The 15,829-nt window shown below is 42.2% G+C and overlaps 1 protein-coding gene across 2 annotated transcripts in view; it reads left to right on the plus strand.

Moving 5' to 3' along the window:
• The first annotated feature begins 6,859 nt into the window (after positions 1–6,859).
• The window catches only part of NPR3 (natriuretic peptide receptor 3), a 172,919-nt gene continuing 163,949 nt past the window's right edge, over positions 6,860–15,829 (plus strand). The window contains exon 1 of one of the 2 annotated variants that reach the window (XM_089689456.1): positions 6,860–7,819. In XM_089689456.1, coding sequence (XP_089545582.1) covers positions 7,144–7,819 — 676 coding nt within the window. In that variant the 5' untranslated portion in view covers positions 6,860–7,143. The remainder of the gene's footprint in view (positions 7,820–15,829) is intronic. The other variant, XM_089689455.1, reaches the window with a different exon arrangement.

Raw genomic sequence — 15,829 nt, forward strand, 5'->3', positions numbered from 1 at the left:
TTTATTATAAAAGAAACGTGTCAAGGCAACTCACGTGCAAAGCTCCTTCCCATAGACTTTTGTGCAGTGTTGCATCCCATAGACTTTCATGCAAAGTCACGTCCTATAGACTTTCATGCAAAAACGCCCCCCTAGTGACTGTAATGCAAAATCGTGTCTCACAGACTAATGCAAAATCGCATCCCATAGATTTCAATGCAAAATGCCCCCTAGTGACTTTAATGCAAAATTGCTTCCCATAGACTTCAATGCAAAATGTGTCCCATTGACTTAAATGCAAAAATGACCCTAGTAACTTCAATGCAAAATCGCTTCCCATAGACTTCAGTGCACAATGGTGTCCTATTGACTTCAATGCAAAAACGCCCCTTAGTGACTTCAGTACAAAAACGCCAGGCACATTAACCACTTCCGCGTCGCCCTATAGCAGAAATACTGCTACAGGGCAGCACAGGTGCGCAAAATCACATATCTATATGTGATTTTTCATTTCCGGGTAGGGGGCGTGCTCCCTACCCGTGCCGCCATTCGCGGCTGCGACTGTCAATCACTGGGTCCTGGCTGGTGAATACTTGGTGATTTCCTCGGTGATTACTGGGTGATTTCCGACGATCTCCGACGGGCAGGAGAACTGTTTTGTTTACTAACAGTTCTTCTCTCTGTCAGCTCGGGCGCACTGCTCTGGATGGCTGTGCACAGCACAGCCATCCAAAACAGTGCGCTTACAGTAAAGCACACTGACATAGCCCCCTATGTAAAACACTCCCTGCACACAGTTAACCCTTTGATCGCCCCTCATGTTAACCCCTTCCTGCCCAGTGCCATTAGTACAGTGTCAGTGCTTTTTATTAGCACTGATCACTGTATTGGTGTCACTGGGGATGTCAGTGACACCAAGTCAGTTCCCCCCCCAGTGTCAGAATGCCCACTGCAGTCCCGCTATAAGTCGCTGATCGCCGCCAACAAATTCCAGTATCTATACCGCCATTTGTAAATGCTAAAACTTTCACGTAAACTAATTAATTTACATGTTTTGAGATTTTTTTTTTTTAGCAAAGACATGGAGCAGAATACATTTTGGCCTAAACTTATGATGAAATTTGATTTTTTTAAATGTTTTTACTGGACATGTTTAATAGCAAAAAGTAAAAAATATTGTTTTTTTTCTCTAAATTGTCGGACTTTTTTTTTTATAGCGCAAAAATAAAAAATGCATGGGTGATCAAATACCACCAAAAAAAAGCTCAATTGGTGGGAAAAAAAGATGCAAATTTCATTTGGGTGCAGCGTTGCATTACCGCGCAATTGTCAGTTAAAGTAACGCAGCGCTGTAATGCAAAAAATGGCCTTGTCAGGAAGGGGGGGAAATTTCAGGAGGGCAAGTGGTTAATTAAATTAAAAAAAAAATGTAAAACTGTCCGTTTCGGTTTTCTGAATCCTGAATTTTCTGTTTCAGTTTTAGCACTGAAATTTTCATTTTGGTGCACCACTAAAAAAAATGAATGGCTTTTGAAGAAAAATATAAGCAGACCTGCTTTTTATATACTTACCAGTCCTTATTCTATAATTTCTGGGAAATGCACTCTCATACTGTGGGAAGGGCTGTCTTCCTTGTCTGTCAATCTCCTTTTTTGTTCACTTTTTTGTCCTCATATTACTTTGAATATAATGTATATTACCAGTGGTGGTCGGTGAGAAACATCCCAATGCTTTTTGATATCACAAAACAACACCACAGGAACGCGTTCCCATTTTTCTCTCCAGCTCTGCAAACATTTCTTTGTGATTCATGTGGTACACGGTACTCTCACTTTTTATTGAGAAACAGGAGCAACTGGAGAGTAATAACTCTCTAAAAGCTTTCCAACATGCTGGGAAATATGTGCAAGCCTGAACACAAGTGCCTGACCTAACCTCTCCAACTGTTTACGTGATGCTTGAATTGGTCATATTGCTTTTATCAGTCCATGTAAGGTCACCCATGAAATGCAGCCAGTCTTCAAGCAGGATCCATACCCTGAATATAATAGAAATAACCTGTTATAATTCTCCAAGGTAGTGAGCGGTCAATGCACAGCCTTGAAGTGTACTCCTAGCCAGGGGCGGACTGACCATTTGGAAACTCTGGCACTGCCCGAGGGCCCAGGGTCAGTAGAGGGCCCCGTGAGATGCCCCTGGTACCTTTTTCATAGGCTTTTTTGAGTTTGAGCAAGGACACAGGGGCCCCATGATCCCCTATTGCCCGGGGGCCCCATGAGTTGTCAGTCCGCCCCTGCTCCTAGCACCCGAGCAAACGTAGGTGAAAGAAAGCCGACAGCTCAATCTTCTGCAATAAATGAGTCCATTAATCTAGGTGTGGTACAAAATACTACGGGGCTTACGCGTTTCGGCATGTAGCCTTAATTATAGTTATACAATCCTCAGAATAAAAACATATATATATACATACATACATACACGTGTGTATATAAATATGTTGTTATTCTGAGGATTTTTATGGCCATTAGTAAGGCTACATGCCGAAATGCGTAAGTATTGACTTATTTTGTACCACACTTGGATTAATGAACTAATTTACTAACAAAATCTATACTAACATTTACAGATACAGTTGATCCAGGGAATATCCGATTGCCTCTCGGGGGATCAGGAAGGAATTTTTTCCTCCTTGCAGGACAAATTGGATCATGCTTTGCTGGGTTTTTTTCCTTCCTCTGGATCAACTGTGGGTATAGGATTATAACTTTTTTTTTTTTAGTGGTTGAACTGGATGGACGTTTGTCTTTTTTCAGCCAGACTAACTATGTAACTATGTTATTTATTGTGGGTGATCGAGCTGCCAGCTTTCTTTCACCTACAAGAGTTCATACCTGACATGGTCATTATCTAAATACATTGCCGTATTTATTTGGACCTAACATAAAGGCTGATTGTCCATATTTTAGGTCTAAAGCAGTACAGACATGATATAATGGTAGGATGGTGGGGCCAGTGAATGATTTGTTGAATCCCAACAGACTCATGTACAATATGTGCATGTTTATACTCTATATAGTCATAAGTATGTGGACACTCTAAATTATTGAGTTCAAGTGTATCCAGTCGGGGGTACTGTTAATGCCATAGAATTCAGAGACATTTAAGATATTTGGGCGGCACAGTGGCTTAGTGGTTAGCACTTCTGCCTGGCAGTACTAGGGTTGTTGGTTTGAATTCCAACCACGGCACCACCTGCCTGGAGTTTGCATGTTGTCCCTGTGCCTGCGTGGGTTTCCTCCCACACTCCAAAAGACATGCAGGTAGGTTAATTGGATCCTGTATAAACTGTCCATAGTATGTATATGTATGAATGTGAGTTAGGGACCTTAGATTGTACACCCCTTGAGGGTTAGGGACTGATGTGAATGTACAATATATTTATATGTAAAGCAGTGTAAATTGACGGCGCTATATAAGTACCTGAAATAAATAATAATAATAAATGATTTGTAAGCTTGTAGCAACTGTTTGGCAAAAGCCCTTTTCTATTCCAGCATGGTAGTGCTCCTGTGCACCAAGCCAGCTCCATGAAGACCTAGGGTGGCAAGTTTAATGTGGAGCAGCTCTAGTGGAGTGTACAAAGCCCTGGACTCAACCCTACTGGAACACCAATTGGGAGCCAGGTCATCTTGTCTAACATCAGTACCTGACCTCACAAATGCTCCTCCTGTTTAGTAGGCACAGATTCTCGCTGGGACATTTCCTAATTTTGTGGAAAGTCTTTCCTGGAGAGTGAGTGGAATGGTGGTGGGGGGTTGAGTTGGGGCTGGGGGGGGGGGAAGCATGGGATGTCCAACAAGCTAATAATGGTGTCCAAATACATTTCCCATATCAAGTGTTTTATTACAATGTGTGTCTGTGTTCTATACTGATCCTATCTCAGAGAAACAATAGAGTATTGTTTCCCATAGTACAGAATGTGGACCACTGGTGGTCACTCACAGTTTCTGCAGGACTCTTGGTTTGTAGAACTGCCCTATGGAGAAATGTGCCTACTGAAGGTCACATACCTTTGAGTGATACCCCAGGGAACATGGTTTAAGAGTTTTTACTGACAGATGTGTTTTCTGGTATAAGAGAAAACATTCCTGAACATTACTGAAAAGAACAAGCATAGGTGGGTAAGATGTGTTCTCACGGCTGTTTCTAAAAATTTCAAAGGGTTAAAGTTCAGTAATGTTTGGGTGACACAGCAATAGACCATTGGTCTAAAGATCCACTTCAGCTTCCTTCTAGATCCAGCAGCCTGCAGTGGCTGTTGAGGTTTGTAATACAGCAAGAATATCTCCCAGCCATTGTCAGATCCTGCCAGCTTCTACAGATATACATTCTCTCCTGCAGCTGCGGCACCCCCTCATCTCCACCCCCACCATGGCTCAGCATGAGGAAAGGACTACAAAACTCCTCCACCAAATCCTGCGCTTCTCCATGCAGCCGCGGAGAGGTTTGACTCAGCCCCCTTTCTCAGCAGTCGGCAGCAATGAGGAGGATAGAACTCCTCCTACAGATCCTGCTCCTCGCTGTGCAGGTGCAGTACCCCTGGTCTCAGCATTCAGCAGACTCCGGCAGCTGACTCCAGCCCTCCTCTGGTCCTCCTCCACACCCTGCACTTTCTGCTTCACAGCTTTGCCCCCAGCTTCTTCCCAGCAGCAGCACAAGATACGGGGGGGGGGGGTGCGCTGTTATGTAACGGAGGGTGGAGAACTCTTTCCTTCTGATGGTGGGGGGCTCTTGACATCTAATGTAAGAGGGGGGAATCTGGACATCTAGTCTTACAGGTCTTACAGATACAACCGCCTCTTTGAAGGCAACCATAATGTTGATGCGGCACGCAATGAAACTGAGTTTGATACCCCTGCCCTAATGTTCTGTATGGGCTTGCCTACACGTGGGCAGTGGTGTATTTAGGTTTTGTGCTGCCCTAGGCAACACATAAATCGGACGCCCCCCTCCCCGGTGGAGAGAGCCTGACAGTGACCAACACCAGACCCACCCCCCCACGGAGACGGAGAGAACCTGACAGTGACCAACAACATCCCTGCCCCACCCGAACCCAAAAGAGCCTTCCACTAATACCCACCCAGCCGGCGGCAGAAAGACACTCACCTTCACAGCTATGGACATCCCAGGGAATGACAGCCGGGCTCCACATACACCATCAAGCAGCCTGCAGCCTCTCTGGTCCCCATGCCACATATGTCCCTTCTTCCGGGGGGCAGTTCTGCCCCCTAAAAAATGCCACCCTAGGCAAATGCCTTGTTTGCCTTGTGGTAAATACGCCCCTGCACGTGGGCACATTTTGAACCACTGATGAGGACAGGTAGTACCATCCCCTGAGTACTTGATGTCTTTACACCACTGATATACTGTCTTGCACCGTAAACAGTTAAACACAACATAAACTAGCTACTATACTCTCTGTACATGACATGCACGTTTCATGAGGTCATTGCCCCTGAAAATGTCTCCTTCTACCGTCTGAGCATGGAGATTTCCATAGATCTGTGCAGTGTGCCTGTGAGATGAAGCCCGAATTATGGAATGACTGCACACACTGTAATCCCAGCTCCTCCTCTGACCTGCTAGTGAAATTCACAGAGAAACAAGCCCTTCAGTCAGCTCCACTGCAGCCCCTTCTGTGACTATTCATACCCTGCTAACCTTTACCTTCCACTGGAAACAAAGCCAACTATTTTTATGGGTTTTTTTTTTATTTTTATTTACCTGTTTTTCTTGTCATTACTTCAAATTTCCCCCTTGGGTTTTTTTTTTACCTTAAATTTTTTTTTTCCAAATTTTTTTTTTTTTTGCTATGCCCCATTTTACGTAGTGATGTCTCGAGTGCCACTGTGTCTCTTCATTCCAACTTTATTAGATAAGAGTGTGAAAACAGTTTACCCCCAAAGAAATGTTCCACTCTAATAGGCTGCTGTTATGACCTCCACGCTGTAATTCCACTCAGCAAACTGAAACATACCAGGATCCACAGGGAATCTGATTCAGCCCCAGTGAGTAAAGTCCCTCATTTTTGTTTTAATAAATATATAAAATGGATTGATTTCAAGAGACATTGATAGAGTATGCTACCTGTTGGAAAGCCATGCATGCTTGTTTTCTAAGCCTCAGGGGTCCAGTTTTGATCCTATGTAGCTGCAGATGATAACATAAGGTCATGTAGAGATCTGGAACTTTTTTTTTTGTGTCTTAAATCTATTTGTTGTGGTGTCACATTTCTGCAGGAATGTACGAAGCGCTGGGACCCATCGCAGCGAGTCCAGCGAACAGCATAATCTTCGCAGCAAAGTGACATCTCAAAGTTCATGCTTAATAACTCTCACCCAGCCAATGAATCACTGAGCAAATAAGCAGCAGGGGAAAAATGGTTGTGCGAAGTGTTTTAAATTCCCTGCATATTTTTATATTATTGTACAGATTGTCTGCATTCCAAACCACGGTGATAACACGTGCGTTTTTTATATTTCTTTTTTTTTTTTTTTCTCTCTCCTATAAGAACTGCCTCTGCACTTTTATGTTTTATGAAACTATGAAATGCATGATGAATTCTGCAAATGCAAAGCAGATTGTCTTGCAACACTTAGGGCAGCTGGCAGAATCATAGTTGCTTGGGATTTTGCTTTTGGGTGTAAGTGGTGTGTGTGTGTATCTTTTTTTTTTTTTTTTTTTTTTCTTACTTTTAAACAATACCCTGTTGCTGCCTGGGGTGTGTATAGCTTTAAGAAAGAGGCGTCTGTCTGAGAAATGACGTAGGAATGTTAATGAGTAACTCTTCAAGAAGAAAAAAAAAATCTTCCTCACTGCACCATGTGTGGTAATAGGCTTGGCTGCCACACTATTTAAACAGAGGATATACTAAGGAACAAGGAGTATCAATGAGATCAAACAGGAGATGCCCCACCATCAATGAGAAGGGAGGACAGGCTGTGTCACCTTAGAGAACCCTTAACACAAAGGAAAAAGAACTCAACAATTACTTTCTAACAATTTTTTTATTTTTAATTTCCAGTTTTAAGGTTGCAGAATTTAGGCTTTTCCCTAGGATTAGGCTTGCGTTTTTTTTTTGTTTGTTTTTTTACATTTTTAAAGATGTCCTCTTTTTTATTGTTCAACTTCTTAACGGTGACTTTGGTGATTGTTGTAAAGAGCAACGTGGCGGATGACAAAAAAGTGAATATCTTAGTCCTTTTGCCCAAGGATGATAACTATATGTTCTCGATAAATAGGGTGAAGCCTGCTATCGACTATGCCACGAAGTCCATAGAGAAGAATAGCAGTCTGCTGCCAGGCTTCACGTTCAACGTCACGTATCAGGACTCAGATTGCGGCAACCAGGCACTTTTTAGCCTGGTGGACACGGTGCTGAAACAAGACAAGCCGGACGCCATCCTGGGTCCGGTTTGTGAGTACGCCGCAGCGCCCGTGGCGAGACTAGCCTCCCACTGGAACATCCCCATGATCTCGGCTGGGGCACTGGCCATGGGGTTCATGCAGAAATCCGAAGAGTACTCCCACCTAATCCGAGTGGCACCTGCCTACACCAAGATGGCCGAGGTGTTCTTAGCCATGTTTCGCTACCACAAGTGGAGCAAGGCGATGCTGCTGTACAATGACGACAACCTAGAGCGGAACTGCTTCTTCACCTTGGAAGGGGTCCACACTGCCTTTAAGGAAGAAGGTTATCACATGTCTGTTTATAACTTTCACGAGACAAAGCATGTGGATCTGGAGGACATTGTTCACTCCATTCAGAATAAAGAAAGAGGTAAGTGAGCGACCATAGGGAGAACAAGTTCATAGACTGGTCTCATTACCAGACATGTCAATGAGATATCACATTCCCCTGACTTGCTATGATAGATCTTTTTTCTTGCAGCTGCAATATAATTTTTGAGAAGCAGTAAATCCTGACACTTCTCTTATCTTTTCTCACACATCAGCTGTGCTGACAATGACCAGTAGGACAACTTGTAAACTCCTTGCAGATTTGTGACGGTCATAAAGGTACTCTGTACAGTGAAAGGGCTGTAAATGACAGAAAAGCAGGCAGTGGGTTGGAGAGAGCGTACAATTGCTGTGATTGCCTGTGGCATCCCCGAATGACTTTATCAGAGCTACATTGATAGAGGTTATGTGACTGTAAGACAGTCCTTTTTTTTTTTTGGGGGGGAGAAAGTTGTGTGGATATTAAACTTTGGGGGAGATTTACTAAAACTGAAGCACTCAGAATCTGCTGCAGCTGTGCATAGCAGGGGTGGACTGACCATTTGGAAACTTGGGCACTGCCCAAGGGTCAGTAGGGGGCCCCATGAGATGCCCCTAGTACCTTTTTTCATAGGCTTTTTTGAGTTTGGGCAAGGACACAGGGGCCCCATGATCCCCTATTGCCTGGGGGCCCCATGAATTGCCAGTCCACCCCTGGTGCATAGTAACCAATCAGCTTCTAGCCTAGGTTCACACTTGTGCGCTGCAACATACTTATTTATTTCAGGTACTTATATATATATACTATATACTTATATATAGTGCCATCAATTTATGCCGCACTTTACATATATATTGTACATTCACATCAGTCCCTGATCCTCAAGGGGTGTACAATCTACAGTCCCTAACTCACATTCATATATACACATACTAGGGACAATTTAGACAGGAGCCAATTAACCTCCCAGCATGTCTTTGGAGTGTGAGAGGAAACTGGAGTACCTGGAGGAAACTCACAAAGGCACAGGGAGAACATGCAAACTCCAGGCAGGTGGTGCCATGATTGGGATTTGAACCAACGACCCTAGTACTACCAGGTGGAAGTGCTAACCATTTAGCCACTGTGCTGCCCATACTGCATGTGATTTGTACAGGGACCGCACCGCATTCCTGGGCAAATCACATGCAAATTCTGTGTGTTGCGATTTGAGCCATACATTTTACATGGCTCAAATCGCACCACGTTCGCACCAGAAAGGTGCAGGACCCTTTTTTTGGTCCACACTAGAATTGGATCGCATGGGTGTTCACAGCCATGCAATTTGATTCTGCACATTGCACCGCAATCCTGGGCAAATCACATGCGAATTCTGTGCGCTGCGATTTGAGCCATACATTTTGCATGGCTCAAATCGCACCACGTTCACACCAAAAAGGTGCAGGACTTTTTTTTTTTAGTCTACACTAGAATCGGATCGCATTGGGTGTGAACACCCATGCGATTCGATTCTGCACATCGCACCGCAATCCTGGGCAAATCACATGCGAATTCTGTGCGGTGCGACTTGAGCCATACATTTTGCATGGCTCAAATCGCACCACGTTCGCACCAGAAAGGTGCAGGACCCTTTTTTTTATCCGTACTAGAATCAGATCGCGTGGGTGTTCACACCCACGCGATCCGATTCTGCATATCACACCGTGTTCTGCGAACTGATGTTGGGGTGTAACTTAAAATACACACCCGCAATGGTTCGCGTGAACAGGGTGCAATTATGATGCGGTGCGGAAATCGCACAGAAACCAGTGCAAATTTCGCAACGCATCAGTGTGAACCAAAGCTCTTTGTCAAAGCTTAATTACACGGTGCAAAATCTGGTGCAGCTCTGCATAGAAATCAATCAGCTTCCAGGTTTTATTGTCAAAGCTTTTAGGCTGGCCATACACTATACAATTTTCTGCCCAATTTCTTTTAGATTTACCTTCAACTATGTAGTGCAAGAGCCTGCCTAATTGGATACAATTGAAAGTGTTGTTAGGTTTGACCTCCTATTATATGGTTTTTGGTAAATCTAAACCAAAAATCTCAAGAAAATTGTATAATGTATGGCCAGCCTTAGAATCTGATTGGTTACTATGCACAGCTGCACCAGGTTCTGTGTGCTCTAGTTTTAGTAAGGCTGGCCATACACTATACAATTTTCTTACAACTTTCTTTTCAATTTTTGCCCAATTTTCTTTAGATTTACCTTCCACTATGTAGCACAAGGGCCTGCCTGATTGGATACAATAGAAAGTGTTGTTAGGTTTGACCTCCTATTATATGGTTTCTGGTAAATCTAAAGCAAAATTCTCAAGAAAATTGTATAATGTATGGCCAGCCTTAATCCACGCCACTGAGTTAGAGAACACGTAGGGGTAGATTTACTAAAACTGGCGCACTCAGAATCTGGTGCAGCTGTACATGGCAGCCAATCAGCTTCTAACTTCAGCTTGTTCATTTAAGCTTTGACAATAAAATCTGGAAGCTGATTGGTTTCTATGAAGAGCTGCACCAGATTTTGCACTGTTTACTTTTTAGTAAATCACCCCCTCTGAGGTAGATTTACTTAAACTGGAGCACTCAGAATCTGGTGTAGCTGTACATGGCAGCCAATCAGCTGCTAACTTCAGCTTGTTCAATTAAACTTTGACAATAAAATCTGGAAGCTAATTGGTTCCTATGAAGAGCTGCACCAGATTTTGCACCGTGTACTTTTTAGTAAATCACCCCCTTTGTGTCATTCATGAACTGGCAATCAATTCTAAGTCCTGTAGCTAGTATGTAAAAAGTGGGGAACTAGCTGAGATAGGAAAATGGAGACAATAAAAATCAGGGGAGTGTGTAATGTGAATGATTGCAGGCTGACTCATTATCATACACACAGAGGGTATCTTATCTGGCCATACACAGAAAGATCGGATCTATTCAGATCCTCATTCTATTATCTCCTTACCCCACATGTATTCCCTTTGTTTAGTCCATGTCAGACGATCTTCCCGTTCCCCATGGGCAATTGGCAGCAACTCTGCTAATCTCTGATTTACATACATAGGGTAAATCATTACTGGTTGGAAAAGTATAGCCTGCCTGATTGGAAGTGGTGCAGATGCCGGACTTCTGTTCTCCAGTGCAATCAAACAAACTCCCGAAATTGGGAGAATTGGATGACTGTACCAAAAACGTTTGTACCATTTGATGTGGCCAACTTGTCTACAGCTCAACTTTCCCCCCCACTTTACTTATTTGTATCTGTGCAGTAAAGGAATTGGGAGAAATCAGTGAAAGAATTTCCAGCTTGCTGGCAAATCTTTGCCACAGAGCTCCTTAGACTTTTATCCCATCAATGCTCTTACATGTTAGGATTTTTTGGTCAGGTAACCCTAATCATGCAGGGCAGAAATAAACTAGTGCTGCAGTTGGTAGCCTATGGCTGGCCATACACTATACAAATTTCTGTTCAATTTCTGCCCAATTTCCTATAGATTTACCATCAACTGTGTAGTGCAAGAGCCTGCTTAATTAGATACAATTGAAAGTGTTGTTCAGGTTTGACCTCCTATTATATGGTTTTTGGTAAATCTAAAGCAATTTTCTAAAGAAAATTGTATAATGTATGGCCAGCCTATGGCTTGTAGCGATGGTAGGATACATTCCAGTTGTAATAAACCCAAACGCAAACATTTATTACATTGCAGCTGACTAATTCTTAGATGTCATGGCTGCATTTGTTTTATTATTTTTTATTTTTTTAGGCTTTCTTTCCCTTATTTTCACCAGTAAGTCTGTTGTTTTTCAAAAGAACAAGCTCTCTTGCAGATTTTATCCTTTACAGGGATGAGGCAAACCATTTACCACTGACGGGTAGTTACAATGATCAGCTTTTATTTATGTAAAACCTTTATCATAAAAACTATTGCTGTAACTGATTATAAAGTATTAGCTGGAGTGTGGCTTCAATTTGTTAGTGTAGTTAAATCTGCTAGTACATCTAACACTACCCTCCCCCCCCTAGACTGACAATTTTGCTGTCTAAAGGTGCCCCCTGTGCTCCTTCATTCAAAGTGGGGGGCACTCTAATACAGGATATGTGTTACCAGGTGAAAACAGAGGGCAAAGCATAAAAGCATAGCTTCTAGAATTGTAAAATCATTTCCAGGGACACTCTGCTGCTCGGTCCATGTGCAAGAGCTTATCTCGTACAGTACATGCTTGGAGAACTGCAGGGCAGTGGATTCAGAGTTACAGTGGAAGCAGCTGCACACAGTCAACCAATCCGAATATTTGTTTCACTTTCTGAGTGAGTAAAAAGATAGCACCTAACTGGTCGCCGGTGTTGGCCATAGACATGAGATGAGCGTCTCCTGTTTACGGTCATTTTTAGCCAGATTTATGTGAACCAGGGCTAAACGGAGACAGGGTAGGAGCTGACCGGACATACTGGGGTGGGGAGTTCCAGATGGTGGGAGAGGTTCTGGAAAAGTCCTGGAGACAAGCACAGGAAAAGGTGACAAAAGAGCTAGATGTCTTGGGAAAGCAGTCTGTGCTGATACTGCCGCTATCCATGGGGGGAACAGATGAATAAACAGGTTCTAAAACTAACTAATGTTCCTTGTGAGGCTACCTGGTGCTGTTAATGTGTCCTTCTTTCATAAGTGTGCACGGGTTACCTGATCATTTATGATATCCAAGCAGGACCCTCCTATCCCTCTTGTATTGAACTGTATTGTTGCTGTATTGTCTCCCGTTATATTGTAAAGCACTGAGCAAACTGTTGGCGCTATATAAATCCTGTATAATAATGATAATAATATATAAATCCTGTATAATAATGATAATAATTTATAAATCCTGTATAATAATGATAATAATATATAAATCCTGTATAATAATAATATATAAATCCTGTATAATAATAATAATATATAAATCCTGTATAATAATGATAATAATATATAAATCCTGTATAATAATAATATATAAATCCTGTATAATAATAATAATATATAAATCCTGTATAATAATAATAATATATAAATCCTGTATAATAATAATATATAAATCCTGTATAATAATAATAATAATATATAAATCCTGTATAATAATAATAATAATAATATATAAATCCTGTATAATAATGATAATAATATATAAATCCTGTATAATAATAATATATAAATCCTGTATAATAATAATAATATATAAATCCTGTATAATAATAATAATAATAATATATAAATCCTGTATAATAATAATATATAAATCCTGTATAATAATAATAATATATAAATCCTGTATAGTAATAATAATAATAATAATAATATATAAATCCTGTATAATAATAATATATAAATCCTGTATAATAATAATAATAATATATAAATCCTGTATAATAATAATATATAAATCCTGTATTATAGTAATAATAATATATAAATCCTGTATAATAATAATAATATATAAATCCTATATAATAATAATAATAATATTGGATCCTACCATAACTAAGCATGTAACTGTCATCTTCAGTCTATGGCCAACTCAGGGAGACTCAACTCCTTAACAATCTATTTCATTTTCTTCTTGATTTTTGTATCTAATCTTTACAAATATAATTTGCTTTGACATTGAAATCCTCTTAGTTTTTTTTTTCTTTATTGTAAATGCTGCGTACAATAAATAAATATATAATTAGGCAATAACAGACAGATGAGAGATGTCATTGTGTTGTTGGTATGATTGGAAGCCTTTCCGGGGACAAAGCCAGGGACTGTGCCAGGGAAGCAGGGAACGCCAGCTTCCATATAATAAACCTTCCCTAATAACAGAATGTAAATGCCAGGAAGGAACTGACAGCTCTCAACAGGCTAATATTTATTTATTTCAGGTACTTATATAGCGCCATCAATTTACGCAGCACTTTACATATATATTGTACATTCACATCAGTCCCTAACCCTCAAGGGGCGTACAATCTATGGTCCCTAACTCACATTTCTATATACACATACTAGGGCCAATTTAGACAGGATCCAATTAACCTACCAGCATGTCTTTGGAGTGTGGGAGGAAACCGGAGTACCCGGAGGAAACCCACGCAGGCACAGGGAGAACATGCAAACTCCAGACAGGTGGTGCTGTGATTGGGATTCGAACCAACGACCCTAGTACTGCCAGGTGGAAGTGCTAACCGTTTAGTCACTGTGCTGGCCATATATGAGATTGAATGCTTAAATTGGGCATACACGCACCAATCATCGTCAAAAGGTTTTAATAATCTTTGCAACCGATTAAATGGTTCTTGCATGTGGTGTAAGCTTTGAAGGGTACCAGATTGCAATCATGAGGGTTGTGTCTGTATATATTGATGGTAGACATTCTGAAGGACCCTCTGCACACTGGTATATACCCTTTCAAGCGGACTCTGCAATAAATCGGGATATTTAGTTCACACATATTGCATCTTGTTTGTTGTATATATTGATGGTTCTCATACAGTTGTTTGCATTTTCATACAAATATTATTTTACAGGATTTATATAGCGCCAACAGTTTGTGCAGTGCTTTACAATGTAAAGGGGGACAGTAAAATTACTATACAGGTGAATACAGAAGGAATAGGAGGGACCTTGCTCATGGAGCTTACAATCTAAAGGAGTTAGTGTATTTAGGTTTTGTGCTGCCCTAGGCAACACAAAAATCGTCTCCCCCCCGTGGAGAGAGCCTGACACCAACGAACACCACCACCCCTCTCTACCCCCCCACCCCCCCACCACCCAAGAGAGCCTTCCACTACCACCATCCTCCATACACCAGCCACCCCACCCCCCAGCGAGAGAGAGAGAAAGACACTCACCTTCACAGCTCCAGACATTCCCTGGAATGAGAAGCCGGCTCTGTATACACCATCAAGCAGGCCCTCTTGGAACCCACCTGGTCCCCATGACGCGTGCGTCCCTTCTTCTGGGATTGGTGGGTGCTGCCCCTCTGAAAAATGCCGCCCTAGGCAAGTGCCTTGTTTGCCTTATGGTAAATACACCACTGATCTAAAATGAGGGAGGAGATGGTACAAACTGTAATAACTGCAGGGGATGATCTGATGGAGGTGACTCAAGTATGGCTTTTTAAGTGGAGGTGGGGTAGGCTTCCCTAAACAAATGAGTTTTCAAAAATTGCCTAAGGCTAGGTTCACATATGTGCGGGTGGTGCCGCTGTGGATCTGCACAAAAATCCACCACCCACACAGAAGAATGCGGACCTGCGGGCGGGTGCCAATAATTCTAATGCCATGCCGCCTGCACTGGAAATCGCAACCGCACTGGGAACCGAGGTTCCCATGTGGGCTGCGGTTTCTAAACTGCGACTTCTTCCCTGCGTGTCTTGGGGCACGTGAGTCCATTCAAATGAATGGGCTCTCGTGCCTGCACGGCCACATATATGTGAACCAGGGGTAAAAGCAGACAGAGTAGGAGCTGACCGGACATACTGGGGTGGGGAGTTCCAGATAGTGGGAGAGATTCTGGAAAAGTCCTGGAGGCAAGCATGGGAGGAGGTGACAAGGGAGCTAGAGAGCAAGACGTCTTGGGAGGAGCCGAGAGGACAATTTGGGCGATATCTGCAGGTGAAGTTGGTGATATAGCTGGAGGCAATGTTGTAGATGGCTTTATACGTTGTGGTCAGTGTTTTGAATTTTATACATTGGGCTAGAAGACGCCAGTGATGATAAATAATATGAGCAATCCGCACCTACAGTATCTGTATTTTTGCTACCACTGTGGACATCTGTAACATACTGGGCTACCAGTAGCCAACACCAAGACTTCATGGGTTTGATCTGGCTGTGTATGAGCAACCTAAAGCACGTTGTGACTCTTTGCACTGTGTTCATATAAACAGCCCCTAGCATATGCATTGCTTTAGATAAGATCTATCCTCAGCCTCCCGCCGTTATGCCATGTTAACTCTTGCAGGCTTGGCAGCTGCACGTGCTTGGCATTCAGCAACAGGCATTTTCCATGTCTTCATTAT

Source organism: Staurois parvus, unplaced genomic scaffold, assembly GCF_062004578.1.
Source record: "Staurois parvus isolate SC_StPar_1 unplaced genomic scaffold, SC_StPar_1.0 ptg000475l, whole genome shotgun sequence".
In the NCBI taxonomy this organism is placed as follows: domain Eukaryota; kingdom Metazoa; phylum Chordata; class Amphibia; order Anura; family Ranidae; genus Staurois; species Staurois parvus.